We start from the raw sequence: 20,679 nt of genomic DNA on the forward strand, positions 1-20,679 counted from the left end.
CAAGAAAAACCTTGCAGCATTATTTGCCAGGATGTTTTCTACAGAAAAGCTTTTCTGTTCCAGGCTCTCCAGGTTTTCAAGGTCTGAGGACTGGTGTTGCTGCTCGGTCCTTGACTACTTCCACACAGGTTGTGTGTGTGTGTGTGTGTGTGTGTGTGTGTGTGTGTGTGTGTTTACCAAAGGTCTTGTTCCCAGACTGGAGCAGCGCAGCGTCTCCAGCTCCTCCGTCATCTTGGTGGCCAGAGCCTGAAGGTAACCTCGAGCATCCTTCTCATCACTCACCCTGAACACACGCACACACACACACACACACACACACATTAAAAACAGTGCGCCCCCTAGTGGTCGACCACAGTCACATGATCAGACAGACGACTCACCACTGGATGATCTCAGCGATCTGAGCCTCCCAGTGCGCCACGCTCTCCTTCTTAGACGACAGGTCCTGGAGGTCGTCCTCCAGCTGACGGTTCTGAGCCGTCAGTTTATCCACAAACGAGCACAGCTGAGATGACAGAGGAGGACAGTTACTGAGCATGTGCAGTGACAGTACCACAGATATGATTGGGCTGAGTGTCGAACACCTAAGACAGCTGTAATAACCAGGAACGATCACATGACACATCAACGTGTTGAGCTCAGAACGTTTCAGTCACCTTGTCAGTTTCAGCCGTCAGTTTGCGGTTTTCTTCTGTCAGCAGGTTTTTCTCTCGTTCATGTTTCTCCTTCAGAGCTGCAACAGATTCATCCATCTCCGTCTGCCTGCAGGGACACACAACACCTGGTTCAGGACTCACCTGTCCCTCATATAGACCAGGTTCAGGACTCACCTGTCCCTCATACAGACCAGTTTCAGGACTCACCTGTCCCTCATACAGACCTGGTTCAGGACTCACCTGTCCCTCATACAGACCTGGTTCAGGACTCACCTGTCCCTCTTGGTCTTGTCCAGTTTGTCTCGGAGCTGCAGCAGTTCCTTGTTGGCGGCCAGCTGCGCCCCCTCGGACTCGTGCAGGTCTTTACGGAGGTTTTTGATCTCGGAGGAGTGGGCGGAGTCTCTCCTCAGCAGCTCCTCCTCATAGAACAGAACCTTCTTGTCGAGCTCTGCCTTCAAACGGGAAAGCTCCTGCTGAGACTCCGCCCCCCCGGCTGCTGCTCCCCGACCCTGCTGAGACTGAGACCAGAGCCAGAACCACCATCAGTCCCTCTGTTTGTGTGCTATTGTATTTCTACTTTAGTCAGGGCCAGATTATTGGCTATGGCAGGAGTGTATGTGTGTGTGTGTGTGTGTATGTGTGTGTGTGTGTGTGTGTGTGTGTGTGTGTGTGTGTGTGTGTGTGTGTGTGTGTGTGTCCTCTCACCTTCAGGCTCTCCAGCTCTGTCTCCAGCTGTTTGGAGTAAACCTCGCTGTGCTCCCTCAGCTTCCTCTCCTTCGAGGCCTCCGCCTTTGCGTCGTCCAGCTGAGCCTCCAGCTGAAAAAAAAAAAAAAAAAAAACACACAAGGCTTTTATTCTGAAGGTCATTTGACTGGTTATCTTCTGACTTCCTGTCAGTAGATTAACCTGCCTGGTGTTTGTCTCCCTCTGGTGGTGAACAGGAGGAACGACCCTGCTGTGTGAGTCTGTTACAGATTATTAACATTGTTTATTCACGATGGATTCAACTCTGAGCTTCTGTTTGTTATGTGACGTCACTAAATGTTGATGGTGAGACGTGAGTTCTGATCTTAATCTTACAGCTTTCCATTAGCTGATATTTGATCAGATTTGTTTTAACTGACCTGCTGCTGATGGCTGAAAACAACTTTTGTTTAACTCCTTAAATTGTACAAAAAAAAAATAATGTAATAATAAAAACTTCTATTTCAACTGAACTTTCAACCACGTCTCATGGTCTTCATCACTGACAGCAGTCTGTTAAACTGTCTCACCTCTTTGCGGTTCTTCTCTGTCTTGCGGATCTCCTGTCTCATGGCGTCCATCTTCTGCAGGAGGGCATCCATCTCCTCTTCCTTGTCCCGGAGCTGACGGGACAGACGCTGCTTGGAGGAGCGCAGGTCAGCCATCCTTTCCGACAGCTCTGAGAACTCCTGCAGGGCCAGCTTCCTCTGAGAGTGAGCCTCCTTCAGCTCCTTCGTCTGACTCCTCAGACGCTCCAGAGAGTCGGCCAGCTGCTGCTCACACAGAGGAGGACATGGTCAGGACAACTGATCCATGGAGGTCTGCACCAGGTCAGACCTGATAATAAACTTTTGTGGATCATACTGCTGATTATGAATATTCATCTCCTGAGTCATGAACCACATGATCAGACGTGTGATGTGACTGACTGTTGACAGTGTCGTACCCTGTGGACGTCGTCTTTCTCTTGTTTCAGGGTCTTCACCTGCTTCTCAAGGGCCTTCAGTTTGGAGGCGGAGCTCTCGTAGTCCTGCCTTAGTGTGACCGCCTCTTCCAACTGGTGCTCCAGCCTATCAGAGTCTACCAATCAGAGGGGAGAGGGGCTTACTCACCTGAAGGGTGCTTAACATGACCCAACACTAAATACAGCTTGACTTAGTACAGCCATCCACAGCATCTGGTTCTAGGTCCAGTGCTACATCTTTAACATCTCTGTGATTTTCTTTACACACTTTGAGAGATGTGACTAAAACTGCTGCTGAGGAGAATTAATTGTGAGTGTGACGACCACTAACACCAACACTGCTGTCACTACGATGACGACTCTCACCTGCCAGCTTCTTCTTCAGCCGTTCGATCTCCTCATTCAGCTTCTTGATCTCTTTGTCCCGGGTCAGAGTTCCTCCTCGAGCTGGAGCCTGCAGGGCCTGGGTCGACTCTGCACACAGAGGTCAGAGGTCAGCAGGACGACATCAGCACATATTTCTATCTGGTAGTTTTAATGACAGTATTCAAAATGTGTCCATCTCACCCTGCAGTTTGCGGTTCAGCTCTTGTTTCTCCTGTTCCAGTCGGCGGATCCTCCTCTCAAATGCCTCCACCTCCTGCCCCCCCCCTCCTCCTCCTCCTCCTCCTCCTCCTCCTCCTCCTCCTCCTCCTCCTCCTCCTCCCACCTCCTCCTGCCGGAGGCCCTGCCTTGCCCGGCTGACAGAGCCACCGTCGGCGAAACAGCTGCCGGTGGTGAAGGTGAAGCCGACGAAGGGGAGATGCTGACCAGTGAAACCAGTGTGAGACATTGGAGGGCAGATGTCCTGCAGGAGAAACACTGTGTCAGACTGGACGCTTCATATGTTCAAGAGTTTATACACAGGACAAAGACCAGACACAGGACCAGGACCAGAAATACTACACTCATAGAGGACTGGTACACTCTTACTGGTTCATAACCAGTATTGTGGGTTTAGGACTTGGGGTCTCACTGGGTTCTTGAGGACATCGTCGTCTACGTCAAAGTTGGAAGTGTCGGTAGGCGAGGACACGTCAGGGATATAGGGCGCTTCGGTGGATCGGATGTTGTCCCAGTCGATCCCGCTGAAGAACGGGTGGCTCTTAAAGTCTGAGATCCCGTTTAGTCCGAGCCGACGTTCCCTTGAGCAAAGCAGCCGCTGGATCAGATCTTTGGCATCCTCGGACACGTCAGTCACATGGGAGGGAAACTGGAAACGATCCTGAGGACAAGAAGAAGGAAAATATGAGAGAAAAGTGTATTAAAGAGGACAGAGAGAGACAGACAGGCAGAGGGATAATGAGACAGAAATGGAGAGCAGGACAGCGGCTGGTTCGTCCACCGAGAGACGAGTTAGATTTAGAAATGGGGAAGTAGGACGAGAGTCTGGAGACAAACAGACCTGGAAACATGAGAGCGGCCAACCCTTTTAGTTTCAGCTGAACACGACAGGCTGCTTCAGCGCACACACACACACACACACACACACACACACACACACACACACACACACTTTATTAATTGCCTTATTCAATGGATGAATGTTAATGACATGGTAACACACGCTGACCTCGTGGTTCATGATCTTCCCGTAGGTTTCCACCAGCGACTCGGCGTAGAACGGTGTTTCTCCGTACAGCATCTCGTACATGCAGACTCCCAGAGACCACCAGTCACACTCCGGTCCATATCGACCCATCCCGTCCTCCATCGCCTGCAGGATCTCAGGGGAGATGTAGTCTGGAGTGCCCACTGCCACCGAGGACTGCACCTGCACCGACACCACAGAGCAAGTCCTTCATGCCATCAGACCAGAACTCAGAACTGGACCCAGTTAACTTTAAGACTAAACCCAGTGTGTGTGTGTGTGTGTGTGTGTGTGTTACCGTGCCATCCTCCATCATGCGGAGACAGGACCCAAAGTCAGCGAGGCGGATGTGACCATTAACATCCAGCAGGACGTTGTCTGGTTTAATGTCTCTGTAACACACAAAACATTTTAATGACATCAGCAGATTGATCCAGAAGGTTCTGTAGTTTCAGAGCAGCAAAACACAAACTTTCACTCAGACTGTCAGAGTAACCCAACAGGTCAGAGCTGAAACATCAGCAGCTTCTTCTCCTACTCTGCACACCATGTGCCATCATTATTCCAGCGCTCCGCCTGCGTGACAGAGGTTCTGACAGAGCTGCAACAGAGCGGTACATCCTTCATGAGTCAGGGTCAGACAGAACAGGTTGTGGGTCTGATGTCTCTGTTGTGCTGTCTATGGCCCTTCAGTGCTGTCTCTGTGTGAAAAGAGTTTCTCTAACTCTGGAGTCGGTTCTGGTCTGACTGAGATGGAACCAGTTTTAGGTTTTGCACAGGAAGGAAGGCTGAACAGGAAACTGGCTATTTCCCAGAGGACACTGCTGCCAGGAAAAGTTGTTACCATGGTAACCATCTACCGCATCACATTCAGCCAAACCACACCTATCTGCTGCACACTGACACCAGTGTAACCAGTGTAACCAGTACCTGTGGATGTAGTGCTGCTGGTGGATGGAGTGGATGGCGAGCACCATCTCAGCCACGTAGAACTTGGACATGTCCTCTGGAAGACGATCCTCAAACTTACTGAGCAGAGTCAGCAGGTCCCCGCCCACATAGTAGTCCATCACCAGGTACTGCAGGAAAACACACCTCAACATGATCAACCGTCCCAGCAACAGAACTCTCTGCAGCAGGTGCAGTACTGACCAGGTAGTTGTCGTCCTGGAAAGCGTAGTGCAGAGTTGTGATCCACTGACTGTCTCCTCTCACCAGGACGTCTCGCTCTTCTCTGAAACATGCCGTCTGTACACACAACACGCTGTCATGTTAAATTCAACACGCTAACAGTCAGAAAACTACAAATATGGTAGACATCAGACCAGAACTGGAACAAATCTGGAACCAATCTAAACCCACCTCAGCTCTCTTCAACATCTCCCACTTATTGAGAATCTTCATGGCATAAACCCTCTCTGTGTGCTTCATCTTCACCACGGCAACCTGAGAGAGAGGGAAGAGAGACATGAACACTGAGAGAGAGAGGGGCGAGAGACATGAACACTGAGAGAGAGAGGGGCGAGAGACATGAACACTGAGAGAGAGAGGGAAGAGAGACATGAACACTGAGAGAGAGAGGGAAGAGAGACATGAACACTGAGAGAGAGAGGGAAGAGAGACATGAACACTGAGAGAGAGAGGGGCGAGAGACATGAACACTGAGAGAGAGAGGGAAGAGAGACATGAACACTGAGAGAGACAAAAATGTTGAGGAAGAGTTGGGAGGACAGACGGGAGGACAGACAGGAGGACAGACGGGAGGACAGACAGGAGGACAGACGGGAGGACAGACGGGAGGACAGACGGGAGGACAGACGGGAGGACAGACAGGAGGACAGACACTTCCATCGACTACATAAACTGGCTACAAACTCGACCAACTTCTGAAAGTGTAATAGGAAATGATGGAAATCTATTCTCATGCATGTTTCAGACCTGCCAACCTTCAAGAAATGTTATACATCCCCCAGGCATAAAGCAACTACTACAAAAGCACAAGATTTAACCCTGGCAGAGACACAATTATAGGCTAATAAATAACATGGGTCAGATGATTTCTGACAGGCTTTCAAGAGGGTGTTATTGCATTAAATGCCTATAGTGTCAGTTGCTAGAGCTACAACAGCTGGTCACAGCTGGACTCCCTGTTATGATGTCATGGTCATATTCAGTGTTCATAGATTCAATTAGGATTCTAATAATAATATTATGAGCCCAACTGTAACCTAAATGCTGTTTTGTAATTACTCTGTTTATTTATCTTATGTTAATCGGCACCTGGCCTGTCTAAAACCTTCTAGACCTTTAGACATTTGTCCCCCCACTAAAGCCAGCCCACTGACACTATGAACGTTTTTCTCTTATTTTCAATGTTTTGTGGGCCGGGGAGTATTACTGTGACTGTATTAGTGGGACTGCTCGTTACCTGTTGCCCCTTGATGACTGATGTCTGTCTTGCACACGGTGCAGAACGAGTGATGGGGCAGCCTGGACATGTGCAGGCAACGCCATCTCCCCGATAGTTGTCAAGAAAACTTTGAGGTTTCCGAACCTTTTTTGGAGGCGGTTCCGCCGCCATGGCACACAAGCTTTGTGTGCAGCAGTAATGGAATCAGGGAAACGTGACAGCTAGCCCGCCATTTGCAACACACACACACAACATCGATGAACGGTAACTTTGACGAGTGGTTAACAACACCGTCCAGTAAACTCAGTGTCTTCATTTTACCTTTGCAACGCTGTTTGCATCAGCAGTGACAGCAAACAGCTGAAGAGGGATCAGTTATCCGGCCAGCTTCCTTGATGCACTGAATTAGATCAAACGCACGGAGCATTTAGTAGGACGGACAGGTGGGCGAGGGTGTTAAAATGCAGCGCTCTGATTGGCCAAAACCTTTTCACTCCACTTACACACAGATTGTTTTGTCTCAGCGGCAGAAGCGACTTCATAGATATGAACTTGCATAGAAACTGAAACAGGCGAACTGCGAAATGCAGCAAAATGCGTCCCAGGAGAGCAGCAATACGTACAAGCGTACTTAAGGGTCAAAATGCGTACCGAGAACACAAAATGCGTACAAGTTGGCAGGTCTGATTTGTATAATTATTATAAAATATCTGCAGTCAGTCAGCAGACATACAGCTGCTGCTGAAATAAAAGACAACACGCAAGAACAACTCTCACAAAGACTGAGGCGTCTCACCCAGTGTGAGTGGGGACGCTGCAGCAGAGCTGCTTTTAGGAAACATTTTGTGTGTTGAAGTGTGTAAACTTTCCTGTTACATCACCTGGACCCTGAACACAGGTAAGAACCTGAACATCAGCATCACAAGACCTCGTTAACCTGACAGCCTGTCACAGTGAAGCGGCTGGAGATCAGTGTGTGTACATCTGGCCTGTTGTTGTGGAGCCACACCTCACCTATTCTTCTACCTGTACGGACACACCTGACTGGTCCCGCTGTACGTGTGTGTGTTGATGTGTCTGTGTGTTTGTGAGGATCAGGTGAGTCTCACAGCAACAATGGTCCTCATAAGTACACTAACACACGTGTGTTTATATCCCGAGGCTGCAGGCAGGTGTGGCTCTGACACACCCTTCCTCTGGTATGAGGACACACACACACACACACACACACACACACACACACACACACACACACACACCCACACACACACACACACACACACACACACACACACACACACACACACACACACACACACACACACACACACACACACACACACACACACACACCCACACACACACACGAGAAGCTGCAGTCCTGTTCAATGCTGTCAGTGTCAGTCAATGACCAACAATATCCACCTGTATGTCTTTAGATCACAGGTGTGTGTAGATCACAGGTAGGTGTGTGTGTGTGTGTGTGTGTGTGTTCAGACTGAACTGATTCATACAAACAAACCAACACCAGCGTCGGCCTGAGTTCACTGCACTCAGACAGACAGAACCACATGTGGACTTTAGTCCAGCTGTTATCAGACTGACTGAACTACAGGAGGCGGAGACTTGTTAATGATTGACAGCTTAAAGACTGCACTGACTCTCAGTTCATAACTTCCCTGGCAGTCAAAGTAATCCATTACATCCATGAGTACAGTGCAAACAGCAGCTGACCGCTGTGTCACACTCTGAACAGAGAACTCGACGACATGTGAACTATTATTAAATCACAGTTAAACTCCTCCCAGCTGACGAGCGACTACTGTGTTTCTGCTGGTTGTCCTCATGTTTACTCATCTGTTTGAATAAAGCTTATTGAAGAAAAAAAGTCAGAGCTCCTGTGGGAAGCACAGAGGAAGCAGACAGGAAGCTCAGTGTTATAAACAGGAAATGCAGCGCTACATTTAACTGGAAACACTTCCTGTAAGAACACAGGAAGAGAACGAGGCGTTCACAGAAAACACAAGCTCAGAGTGACACTCAGCTCGGACGCTACAACTCATACAGTTCATATCATAGTTTCAATATGTTGGATCATTTATTGACTATATACTAAATAAACAGATGGTGACAGACTTTACAACTTGGGACAAAATCTTCTGAACCGTGAAACTGATTTTATTCTGAATTTTGTTCCAACAAATCTTCACATAAAAGCCCCGCCTCCAGCTGATCAGACATGGACCAATCAGGACAGACTGTTTGTGTTTTCTGATGCTCTGAGGAAGAGGAGAAAGATGAAGGGGGGTCAGAGGTCAACAGGAAGTCTTACCTCTCCAAAAGCTCCTCGTCCAATCACCTTCAGCATCTCAAAGTCGTCTCTGTGCAGCCGCATGTCCTTCACTGTGGTGGTGAAGGGTTTCACTGAGGACACACACACACACACACACACATATATAAATATACACACAGTGCGCAGGTGTATGTAAACAGAGCCATCTACTGTAGTTTATTTATCTTGGTCAGCTCGTCTGCTTTTTGTTCTGTGTTGTTTTCAGTGTTTCTTCTCTGCCAGGTGGAATTTCTCGGACAGCTGATCAATAAAGGAACATAATCGACTGACTGTACATCCAGATACTCAGTCGCAGTATTTACACTGCAGCATGGGGGACGAGCTGAGGGGCATTAGGACCCTGAAGAGTGTGCTCTCCATTCATCTATTATTTATCTGCCCATGTTATCTGGGTCACACACACACACACACACACACACAGGATCTATATGATGTATAATGTAGGGTGACATATGGACTTCAGCTTCAGAGAAACATTATGAATGAATGAAGTATCAGTCCTCATATTGATCAGTGCTGGTGGATCAATAGATCAGAATCAGATTCTGATGATAAGACAACAGTAACAACAGCAGCTGACACACTTCATCAGCCAATCAGATCAGTCCAACCTGCCTCAGCAGGTGAGCCAGAGACTACTGTTCATATCTGTGTTTCAACCTCTGTCAGAAAGAAACTGGATCATCGGGACATTTTCCAGATGTGTTTGTGGAAACAGAACCAGGAGTTCTTTTTTTAAGAATGTTTTTGGCCCTTATGGCTTTATTGATAGCACAGCTGAAGATATGACAGGAAACAAGATGAGAGAGGGGGAGTGACACGCAGCAAATGGTCCACAGGCCGGGAGTCAAAGCTGGGTCCACTGCAGCGAGGACACAGCCTCTGTACATGGGACGCTGATCTACCAACTGAGCAGAGTCAGGAGACGTCATGCAGTCAGCTGAGTCTGATCACAAAGTGTTCACGTCTCCTGATGCTTCTGATCTTTCAGTCAGAAAGTAGAACTGAAGTGACATCGATCACAAGATGATTACTAGTTAAATCAAGTGAAAATTGACCTGCATTGTTTTACATTTTGTGACTTCTGATCAATTTTTTATACGTGTTCTGAAAAATAAATCGTCACACTCCATAAAGACACAACGTTTTAACGTGTCCAGGTGCAGAGACGTAAACTGTTTGATGTCAGCTGACTGAGCTCTCACTTCAGACCAGTCATAACCAGATGAGAGACCTGGACCTGGTATCCTTCTCCTGTTCTTCCTCTCTGACTTCACAAACACACAGCACCCTCAACGAATATTCTAAATTCAAATATACATTTGAATAAAACAAAAAAAAAAAGATTTGATTGTGAAAATTAATATTCGACTGTGGAAAAAAACATATCAGCGGCTGCTCTGCGAGTGGACGCACGCCATGACGTGAAACGAAAACCACGGCAGATGAAGATGGCAGAGAGGAAAACATAATGGCACAAAGCTCAGAGCCCAACTCGGCAGCAGAGAGAGTGGTCTGCAGCCTGGAGACAAAGTTGTATGCAAGCTGAGTAAGCTACAGTTAGCTTAGCATTCCACCACCAGCAACACAAGTTATCATGTCTCGTTGTATGAGTTTGTCCCGTTATTGACATAATGCACAAATATAGATATTCACATGGTTCAAACTTGTGTGCTTTTTTCACAACAAAATATTCAAACGTCATTTTGGAGCAATTTTGACAGCCCTAAGCCTCACTGACCTGATGACATCACCAGAACCGCCCAATCAGTGAATTAGTTGTCAGTCATGTGACTCACACTTACTCCTGGTTCAGACCAGCTGAGCTTCAGACCTGAAGATCAACAATGACACTAAAACTCACCTGTATGACATCACACAGCACCTGTTTTTATTATTCAGTCAGTCCAACCAGTCTGACTGCACAGACTGGTTTATGCACCAGTAAGAGTGTTGGAGTCAACTGGTGTTAATTGTGTTTTCAGAGGACGTCAGCTCCACTCAGCTGCTACATCAGCAGCACAGAGAACATCTACCGCTCAGCGTCAACTGAACAAAGACAGGAAGACGCAAAGAAACGCGATGACATCGGAGGAGCTGAGGCGGAGCAGGTGAACAGTTCCACCTGTCCAACTGTCACGGTCATCACTCGTCACCACCTGCTGACTTCTTACAGATAAACTCAGGAAGGACACATTCAGCTCTTACAGAGACCATCCTGACTGGGAACTGGACAAACACTTCATCACGGCACGGGACGGGAAAGACATGAACCTCGACCACCTCCACAGGTGTGATCTGTAAGATGTGACCTGGCGTCTGACTGACGCCTCTCACATCACTGTTGTTGGCGCTTGTTACAGCGTCCATCAGCACATTTTAGAGTTAAACATATAAACTAAGTGTGACATCAGCCTGTGACATCACAGAGACGATCGACTGAACCCGTCCAATCATCATCAGTTCCACATCAAACAGCCTCAGACAGCAGAACTGTCAGTAGATACTCACCACATCTGTTCACACTGAGCAAACACTTGATCTCAGTCTACCTCCAGATCATGAGCTTTATACGTCCATGGCACGCACGCACGCACGCACGCGCGCGCGCGCACACACACACACACACACACACACACCCCTCTGGCAGGTTCATGATCAGAACCGTCGATCTGCTGCTCAATTCTATATGTCAATGTGCACGAGACACCTCGTTGACCATATATGGTTAAAAGTGGGAGTGGAGAGGGCGGGGCGTCCCAGGTGAACTGTAATTATAAGGACAACATCACCTGCAGGTGTCAGCACCAACAGCTTCATTCTGTAACAGTACATGGGCCCCCTCGGCTGGTTCCTCCCTCCGGTCAGTAACATCCATCATGATTCTCTGATCTAAACTATTATCTGTTTACATTTATCTGTCTTATCAGATTCTGATCAATAATCAATGGTTTTATTCTGTATAAATATTAATATTGATATCAGCTGTGATCAGATCGATCATCCCCAGTCTGATCAGTTGGGGGTTCTGGACTCCTGAGCTGGACTCGGGCTGAGTGTTGACTGACACACCTGTGAGGAGTGGATCTTCATCTTCATCAGTCAGTGTGTCAGCCTCTGCACATCACTACATCCCTGATCAATATATTGATTTATCAGACTCTATCAGAACATCGGAGACTCAGATGGAAACCAGGCCAGACCAAACCAGGCCAGACCAAACCAGGCCACAGCTAAACAGGAACGGGCTGAACCAGGACAGCGGACCAGAGTGGCACAAAGTCCTGGAACATCCCAAACCAGCCTGGAAACTGTTCAAGGACACCTGGAGAAAAAAACCTTTTAAAATCCCTGACATGTAAACCCGGATGGTTTCCCTGACACGGACTCACATTGTCCCTCTGGATCCCCTCTGGACCCATTCAGAACTACATCCCAGAACCTTGAGCTCCTTAAATCTCCCGGGGGCTCCTGACCCTCCTTCAGGATCCAAGTTCTCATAAGGCCGCCTGAACCTTCTTGAAACTACTTCTAGGGATCTGTGAGCCTCCCTGTGGATCTGGATCTGTGTCAAGATCCGTCAAAAACCTCTGAACATATATGAATCTTCCAGGAGCCTCTCAAGGACCCCTGGACCTCCCTGGCTCTGGGGGGAGCCCCGGGCGAGACTGCCGGCTCACGGGACCTACTGTTCAGTGTTTTACGGTGTTTAGTGAATGAATCCCGGTCCAGGATCGGGACCAGGACCGGGTCTGGACTCTTACCCCACTCCAGGAAGTCAGTGACGTGCTTCTCCCTCTTGAGCGGGGAGTGGGAGCACTCCGTGTAGAAGCAGAGCAGGAGGTCCAGCAGCGCCTCCACACTCAGGCAGCCCGCCTCCTTCTGCTCCTGCAGCAGCTCCTCCAGCCGCTTCAGACGGACCTGAGCCGACATCGTGACCCGGGACAGACACCCACCGCTCCCGCTTACAAACCGACAGCGACCCCGCCACACAGTCCGAGTGAAACCCGCCGCCCAGGCTCCGTTTCCTGCCGAGTCCTGCCGAGCTCAGCCTGCTAACTGCGGCTAGCTCGTTAGCTCCGGGAAAACATTCCCGACATTTTGATCCGCTGAGTGTCGCTGAGAGTCGGTGTGTCTCCGCCGGTTACCGCCGCTCCGTCGTGTCGACAGCCGCTCAGCCTGCAGGCCCGCGTCTGTCCGGCCTCCACATCGGTTTTAATCCCGGTAAATCTGGACTTTCCTCTCAGAATTCGGGCTGTCGTCGGGCCGTCGCCTCTCTCAGCTTGTCCGCCGCAGCTCCATGTCCTCGGGCCGGTGTTCAGCTCGGGAACATGTCCGGGAGCTCCGGGCCGCGCGCGAGCACAACAATGACCGCGAACACCTCGAGGGAGCGGGCCGCGGGATTACCGGAGCTTTTTCGGTAGTTTGAGGCTGACTGCCGGTGTGGCTGGTCGGTGGGAATATGGCTGAATCCAGATCGGATCATCCAGAGCAAGCTGAAGACACCACACACACACTTCCTGTCAGCCACAGTTTCACAATAAAACGCCGTCTCAGCGCTCAGTGCCAGGGTGACATGAAATGGCTTAACTGGTACTATTCATTTAAATACTACAAGTAATACTACATATATTACAAGTAATACTACATATTTTACAAGTAATACTACATATACTACTAGTTATATCACTTATTTATCACTGATAGAATACTCAACTTCTATTTAAATGAGAAGAAGGAATAAGAATAAGAGTGTATTTGGTATTTAAACTACAGCATGTAGTCAAACATTAAGTTCAATTTCAATTCACATTTCAATGACAGAAACACACTGGATTCATAAACTAAGAATTCAACAGAATGTGAACGTATCCTTGCTTTTATTTTGAAGATAATATCCTGGCCCCGGAAGTTGGTACCTATCGCTCTGTGCTGACCTGACCTACCTGTCTGTCGCTCCCTCAGGAACACACAGGCCCCGCCTTCCTGCACCGGAAACGCTCTGGATACATGACGTCACGATGTGATTGACAGGAGCCGGGACGGACTGGTACCGCCCCCATCGCCCCCCTCCTTCCTCCCCGCGAGAGGTACACAGAGGGTCTGACATCATGGCTGTGACATCATCACACAGTGTGTGTAAATAAAGTCTTTGTTTACTGACGTGTTTGTTTGTTTGGTTGGTTGGTTGGTTGGTTGGTTGGTTGTTTACATGAGGAGACAGGTGAGACAGGTGAGGGGCTATCAGGTGAAACAGGTAACTTGTTTTCTGTGAAGTCAGGAGACAGAAGTTAAATAAACACATCAACGTGACACACACAGACTGTCTCATGTGAAACACTGATAGTGAGGTCAGATGTGATCAGTTATTGATCACTCAATAAGTGATCGATCAGTCATCACTCTGCAGCAGGTCGTCTCTCTGCTGACCTCTGCTGGTCGGAGACCTCAACTACAGTATAAAATGCAGAGGCTGTTGTGTTTGTTGTGTGTTGGTTGAGTGCTTGTTGTGTGTCTGTGTTGCCAGGTACCACCACATGTATCCTCCACAGCTCCTGAGAAACACCTGTTTGAGCTGTACCAATGTGACATCATCAGGAGAATTGACCAATCAGGAGAGAGCATGAGGAGGGCGGGTCAGCGCTCTGTGTGACTGACAGCTGACATCATCATGTGGTCTGATCGAAAACTCCAGAACAGGAAATGGACTCAACTATTTTCACTGGAGGCTCAGAGGATCTTCTTCCTCTGTGGTGCCTGAGGACTCCTGTCTGGGCTCACCTGTGCAGCCTCACCTGTACAGCCTCACCTGCTCTGCTTCTGAGGGACCAGGTGTGAGGTGTCCCCGTGTGTCCTGCTGATGGTCCAGCTGGTGGACGGGGGGTTGAGATCTCTCAGCTGATCTGCTCCCGTCCTGATTATCTGTAAGCAGATTAGCAGCGGAGGTTAACAGACGCCTCAGAACTCTTTTTCTCAGCAGGAATATTTCCTTCCTTTGTGTCGCTGCGGCAGGATGGCGTCTGGACGGAGGGACAAGCGGCGAGCAGCCAGACGCCCGAACAGCCAACCAGGTAAAGTTCAGTGTTTCTGTCCGCACAAGTCGACTGGTGTAATCTGACCGAGCGAACACCATCGAGGTCAGAACACGTCTGTGGAGCTGCAGCTGTGTTTGAATTGATAACTTTATAAACTCATTAACAGCAGACAGGAAACAGAAACATCTATGTGTGAAGTTTGTCTGTTGCTGGTTCCTGCAGTCAGTGACCAGTTCATCGACCGGTTCATCGACCGGTTCATCGACCGGTTCATCGATCAGTTCATTAGTTTCTGCCTTAACGACACAGCAGCAGCGTCTCAGAGACGGTCGTCTGATGCTCGTCTCCTCTGAGGCAGCTCACAAACAGATTATTTAACATGATTAATTAAAGCTGATCAGACTCTGATCAATCGTATCTGACTTCCTGTCGGTGTGATCCTGATTCAGTTCAGTGTATCAGCACCAACCAACTGTGACCTTCTGTCTGTCTTGCAGGCTGGCTGTTGTGGAGTCGTGGATCACAGTCAACAGAACCTAAAATACCTCAGTAAGCTCCTTATGAAGCTCTGCAGAGAGCAGCCAGCAGCCCCCTCTGAGAAGAGGCCCGGCCCGAACCAGAACCTGTCTCTGAACCTGTATCTGAACCTGAATCTGAACCTGAACTCTTCACGAGTCAGAGACAGGTGACGGGACAAACCAATCAGAGTCTAGGTGTTGTTGACCTCAGAGAGGTGTGAATGCAGCTGGTGGTCATACGAGGCGCAGAACTTTAAGGCCCCGCCCCCTTTTGTCGGCCATGTTTGCAGCTGCTTGGACGTGACACACATCCAGACCACAGGACCGACATGGCGGTGGGGAAGGTCACCTTTACCAAGGTTGAGAGAGAGAAGCTGGCTGAGGTCCTCTGGCTGCTCAACTGGATCTCGGTGCTGACGGGGGCGACCCTCTTTGGCCTCGGCTTGTTCCTAAAAGTAGAGATTCAGAAATGGCAGGAAGTGATGTCAGACCAGGGCATCCTGTACGTTCCCCACACGCTGATCACCACGGGCCTGGCAGCCTGCTGCATCAACTTCCTGGGTGCGCAGATCTGCCTGGACTGCACCGACACCAACAAGTTCCTGCGCTGGAAGCTGGTGATGATGCCGTACATCGTCTGCACCTTCTGCTTCACCTCCTGCGTCCTGACGGGGGCGCTCATGTGCTACAGCATCCGCAGCCAGCTGGAGGACTCGCTGTACACGGGCCTGAGGAACGCCATGCGCTACTATAAGGACACGGACACTCCGGGCCGCTGCTACCTGAAGAGGACTGTGGATTTGCTGCAGATCCAGTTCCAGTGCTGTGGGAACACTGGGTACAGGGACTGGTTCCAGGTCCAGTGGATCAGCAGCCGCTACCTGGACATGACCAGCAGCAGTGTGGTGGAGTAAGTCTGGAGTCTTTGAGAGGATCCTTGTTGATCCCAGTAAGTCTGCTGGATTCTAGCAGATTCCCTCTGTGTCCAGTAGACCATAACAGTTTATGGATCCTGGTGAATATTTTTTAAGATCCACACCGTGAGGCTTTGGGATCCGGTGGGTTTGTATTGATTCTAGGTGGATCGTGGTGGTTCGTAGCCGACTCGGTTTTATCTGACATAGATGGAACCACAAGTTGTGTCAGACTGAACACAGATATCGTTACATTTCTGACTTAACTTGTGTTTTTAGTTTAAAGCTTCACGAGTTAGTGGACCAAGAGAAGTGAAAGAAACTCTCAACAAAATGCAAGTTAGGCTTTTTTCTTGTTAATGTACTGTAGTTTCTGGGCTGTCCTCAAAAATATCGGCGTGTAGTAGGTTGATAAAAATTCTGCGGAGGCAAGGCTGGGTGGAATGATAGATTAATCTTTATTAAAACAGACTTGAGCCTAGCATCCGAGCAGAGTGTGGCCACACATCTGATGTTCTCCAATCTAGGGCAAAGTAATGCCAAACGTTTTTGCCCTTCTTGCCCTATCAGAACTCCTACGCCTTCGCTCTTAGGAATTCTACCAAGTGCCACCCCCCGTCTCTACTCGTGGGACCCTTCTTAAAGTCCTTTGGGCAGTACCTGCTTACTCCTAATTGGTCACTGCGGTGGGTTGAAGGTTCATCTCCCATAAATGACCAAATCTGTTACTGTCCCTCCTTCGGGCTTGTACTCCAAAATTACCTAGATGAGCCTTCTATCCTTTTCTGGAGATGTGCGTGTTTAAATATCATCCTCCATCTGACACAGGAGTCAGGCTCCAATTCAGTTCCTATAGTGGCCTTGTCCCCTGCTAACCTTTGACCCACACAGCTAAACGCTGACTCCAATGTCTCTTGGAGCGGTGAGCCCCGTATTGTCTGCATTCCCTAAGTCACACAAGAAGGAACAGGTTAAATTTAAACTGGGTTGAATTAAAGGCCAGAATGTGTTGCCGTCCAGACACCTCAGTACCCGAGTCAAACCTTTGTGTAAAAATTTTACGATTTACCGTATTTCTCATATAACTCATTTTCAATGGGAGAACTACAGGCACTTTTACGATAAGTTGGAACGCTCCTAAAGCTTAGTTCCATATAAATGTGGATAATTTGTTGTTTTGTTGTTAGTGAAAAACAATATTGACCTTGAAGTTGAAAAAGGAGCCTCATGTAAGAAACAATACTAAGATGAAAAGCTGTAAAAGTGACGTGAGATCTGGTGTGGATAGTTGTTGCTGGAAGACAGAAGTTCCACCTTAACTGTCCTCCAGGTTACGTCTCATCCTGAGATCGACTCTTCTCCACTGGCAGGACGGCGGCGAGCGGAACAAGCTACTGCTAACATGAGCTGTTCAAAAACTTTCTTTTTAGTGACTCTGTGTACACAAACAATGTTGTCAGTGCTGGTGTTGATGTGTAGAGACCCTGGTGATGCTACCAGCAAAGTTTCATGTTGTGTCCAGACTTCTTACTGTTTTAAATATGGAGATTTTGATGCTATCGAAAAAGTGCCTGTAGCACTCCCATTGAAAATGAGTTTGACCTGAAAATGAAAATATCGTAAATCTTAAAAGTGCCTCTTTCGTTGAATTATGCTTTTACATGAAAGTTTGACCACTATACATTGTTTCGACCAAATAAATAACTTCGCACTGGACTCTGGTTCTGGTTCTGGTTTCCGGTGGATCAATTTGTGTTGGATTGTAAATGAACAGATGATTCCGGTTCAGTCTGGTTCTGGTCCGTACAGCATTGTATCACATATAATGGAGGCTTGTTTACACTCAGTCTGTATCAGGACACGTTGAAGAGTCGAGATCACTGATAAGTTCATATCATCATATCATGTCATTATCCGTAACTGCTTATCCCTTTCCATGGGGTCGCGGTCGCCAGTTCATCACAGGACCCTTACTGATGAGCAATGTGGGGTTCAGTGTCTTGCTCAAGGACACTTCGACATCCAGCTCCGCCTTGCCTGGAGCTGGTGACCTTACGATCACTAGTCGACCTGCTCTACCAGCTGAGCTACAGCCGCCCCCTGATAAGTTCAGTTTTATTTAAAAACAACAACATGAGGTTCTGTCAGAACAACTTCAGGTTTCAGCTCAGATTCTGAGATTTAGATGTTTAAACTGCAGCAGCAGGTTTCTGTGATGATTTGGATCATCTGCCATCTCACCAGAGACCAGAACTACAGAACATGACTGATGTTGAGCGGACCTGTCACCAGATAGTCAGCGGAGTCCTTTCAGACTGCAGAGAGGCTAGAGGGGTCAAAGGTCACAGGATTAATGAAGCTTAACCATCAGAGTTTGACTTGGGTTCAGGAGACTGAAGAAAGCCTGTCTGCAGGATTTATAAATGACCCGTCTCATAACGGGACAACTGTAGTAGTTTGGACCTCTAACATCCTGCTCCTCCCCTGCAGCCGCCTGAGGAATAACGTGGACGGGCGTTACCTGATGGACAGCGTCCCCTTCAGCTGCTGCAGCACCTTGTCCCCGCGGCCCTGCATCCAGCAGCAGCTCAGCAACAGCTCGGCCCACTTCAACTATGACCAGCAGAGCCAGCAGCTGAACCTGTGGAGGAGGGGCTGCCGGCAGGCGCTGATGGACCACTACACCGGCATCATGCAATCCATCGGCCTCACCGTGCTCCTCATCTGGCTGTTTGAGGTACTGCATCAGTTCATCTCACAGAGACCAGCTGAGGGTCCAGTTAGGGTCCAGTTAAGGTCCAGGTGAGGGTCCAGCTGAGGGGCAGTCCGGTTCAGTTTACTTAATCAGAAACAGCTTCAGAGACCTCACATACACAAAATGTTTGACTCAGAGCTAAACTGGACCAAACCGGTCTGTCAACCTGCTCCTCATAAATTAATGTTGATTTAAGACTGTTCAAACAAACTGTTAAACCTGGACCTAGACCTGGACTTGGCCCTGGACCTGGCCCAGACTGAGTGACTGTATGTAACATGGATCCAAATCTGCACCGGTCCTGGATCAGGACTTGGATTTATGGTTACATTTACTGCAACCTTAAATCACATCTCTGTTGACCCATAGCTGTCCACACAGAACTAACGTCACCATGTGTTTCCTCTCCCATCAGCTGCTGGTTCTGACGGGGGTCCGGTACCTGCAGACGGCCATGGAGAACGTTCTCCGACTGGGTGATCCAGAATCAGAATCTGATGGTTGGATCCTGGAGAACAGTCTGGCGGAAACAGCTCGGTCTAACTTTAACGTCATCAAGAACCTGGGGAAGTGTTACCAGGTCGACGACGACCCGAACATCAATGTGCCGACCGCCACCGCCCAGCAGGAGGTTCCATCCCAGGAGGTCCAGATCCCTGTGACCAGCTGACATCCAGCTGGAGGAGTCTGACAGACCAGGAGCTGTTAAATCTGGTCAGGAGGCTCTGCCGTAAGCCGGGCTGTCCTCTGAGACATCGGACCGGCTCTCTGGTGGAAGTTCGCCTCCAATGACCCGGAAACTGCCTGAGCACCGCCTGAGTGACACTTTCACTCTAATGTTCTGTTCTGGACACGGCAGGGCGACTTCAGTCTGTCAAGAAGTAAATTTAAACCTTCTGGTGTCTAATTATGATGTTGAAGCTACAAATCTGCAGCCAAGGTGCTAAGAGAGATTTATATTAATGAGTCCGTACGGGGAGAAGGAACCTGAAGAGAAACAGTTCATCACAGAGTAGATGGTAAACTGTTCTGTTTTACGATCTGACATGCTCACCGTCATAATGCTAACATGCTAATGATTAGTAGCCATAATGTTCAGCATGTCCACGGTCTTACTTGATATCTATAGAGACTGATCCAGAACCATCCGCCCTATAAACTGTTGTCATGTTTCTGGACCTTCCTGCTTCCTGTTGTCATCGTTTCGTGTTTGGTCACTTCCTGATCTGAACTCGTGTTTTCTATTGATGTTAAACTGTTTGTTGTTTCTGTAGCCGTTTCTACCAAATGATATTCAGGTCCAGGATCCAGTCCAGGATCCAGTCCAGGATCCAGTTCTTGTGTGGCTAAAAATCACGTTTTAAAGGAACAGTCCAACACAGCTCTTAGCCTAGTTAACATTAAAGACTGAAGGCAGGAATAAACTGTTAGCCTAGCTTAGCATAAAGACTGACGCAGGAATAAACTGTTAGCTTATCGTAATAATGTTTTCTCTCTCTGTGTTTTAACTTTTATTCTGTTTCTCTGAATAAACTGAGACTTTGTGTTTGTTCACAAATGTTTTACAGCTTTTTATTACAAATATGTCATAACAACAATTATATATTATTATAACAATTATAATATAATAATTATGAACCTTTACATGTCACACACACACACACACACACACACACACACACACACACAGTACCTGCATA

General features: G+C 48.3%; 2 protein-coding genes across 7 annotated transcripts in view; one reads left to right on the plus strand and one right to left on the minus strand.

Annotated features, from left to right (window-relative positions):
• The window catches only part of cdc42bpb (CDC42 binding protein kinase beta (DMPK-like)), a 25,870-nt gene extending 12,643 nt beyond the window's left edge, over positions 1-13,227 (minus strand). The window contains exons 1-17 of one of the 4 annotated variants that reach the window (XM_037086809.1): positions 12,522-13,227; positions 8,737-8,828; positions 5,357-5,440; positions 5,147-5,242; positions 4,925-5,073; positions 4,293-4,386; positions 3,977-4,177; positions 3,380-3,628; positions 2,932-3,211; positions 2,731-2,838; positions 2,347-2,480; positions 1,931-2,173; positions 1,362-1,472; positions 930-1,174; positions 657-762; positions 381-505; positions 178-283 (exon numbers count right to left, since the gene is read on the minus strand). In XM_037086809.1, coding sequence (XP_036942704.1) covers positions 178-283; positions 381-505; positions 657-762; positions 930-1,174; positions 1,362-1,472; positions 1,931-2,173; positions 2,347-2,480; positions 2,731-2,838; positions 2,932-3,211; positions 3,380-3,628; positions 3,977-4,177; positions 4,293-4,386; positions 4,925-5,073; positions 5,147-5,242; positions 5,357-5,440; positions 8,737-8,828; positions 12,522-12,690 — 2,592 coding nt within the window. In that variant the 5' untranslated portion in view covers positions 12,691-13,227. The remainder of the gene's footprint in view (positions 1-177; positions 284-380; positions 506-656; positions 763-929; positions 1,175-1,361; positions 1,473-1,930; positions 2,174-2,346; positions 2,481-2,730; positions 2,839-2,931; positions 3,212-3,379; positions 3,629-3,976; positions 4,178-4,292; positions 4,387-4,924; positions 5,074-5,146; positions 5,243-5,356; positions 5,441-8,736; positions 8,829-12,521) is intronic. The other 3 variants (XM_037086807.1, XM_037086805.1, XM_037086806.1) reach the window with 3 other exon arrangements.
• On the plus strand, positions 13,212-20,494 carry LOC119012788 (photoreceptor outer segment membrane glycoprotein 2-like). 3 transcript variants are annotated; one of them, XM_037086938.1, is made up of 6 exons: positions 13,212-13,350; positions 13,723-13,892; positions 14,285-14,828; positions 15,290-16,220; positions 18,715-18,961; positions 19,395-20,494. In XM_037086938.1, exons 4-6 carry the CDS (start codon positions 15,640-15,642, stop codon positions 19,647-19,649), a joined length of 1,083 nt encoding a protein of 360 aa, XP_036942833.1. In that variant the 5' UTR covers positions 13,212-13,350; positions 13,723-13,892; positions 14,285-14,828; positions 15,290-15,639; the 3' UTR covers positions 19,650-20,494. The 3 variants fall into 3 exon arrangements, with proteins under 3 accessions (XP_036942833.1, XP_036942834.1, XP_036942836.1); XM_037086939.1 differs by having other exon boundaries at positions 13,723-13,847; XM_037086941.1 differs by lacking the exon at positions 13,212-13,350 and having other exon boundaries at positions 13,370-13,892.
• The last annotated feature ends 185 nt before the right edge of the window (positions 20,495-20,679 follow it).

This window comes from Acanthopagrus latus, chromosome 22, assembly GCF_904848185.1.
Source record: "Acanthopagrus latus isolate v.2019 chromosome 22, fAcaLat1.1, whole genome shotgun sequence".
Lineage (NCBI taxonomy): Eukaryota > Metazoa > Chordata > Actinopteri > Spariformes > Sparidae > Acanthopagrus > Acanthopagrus latus.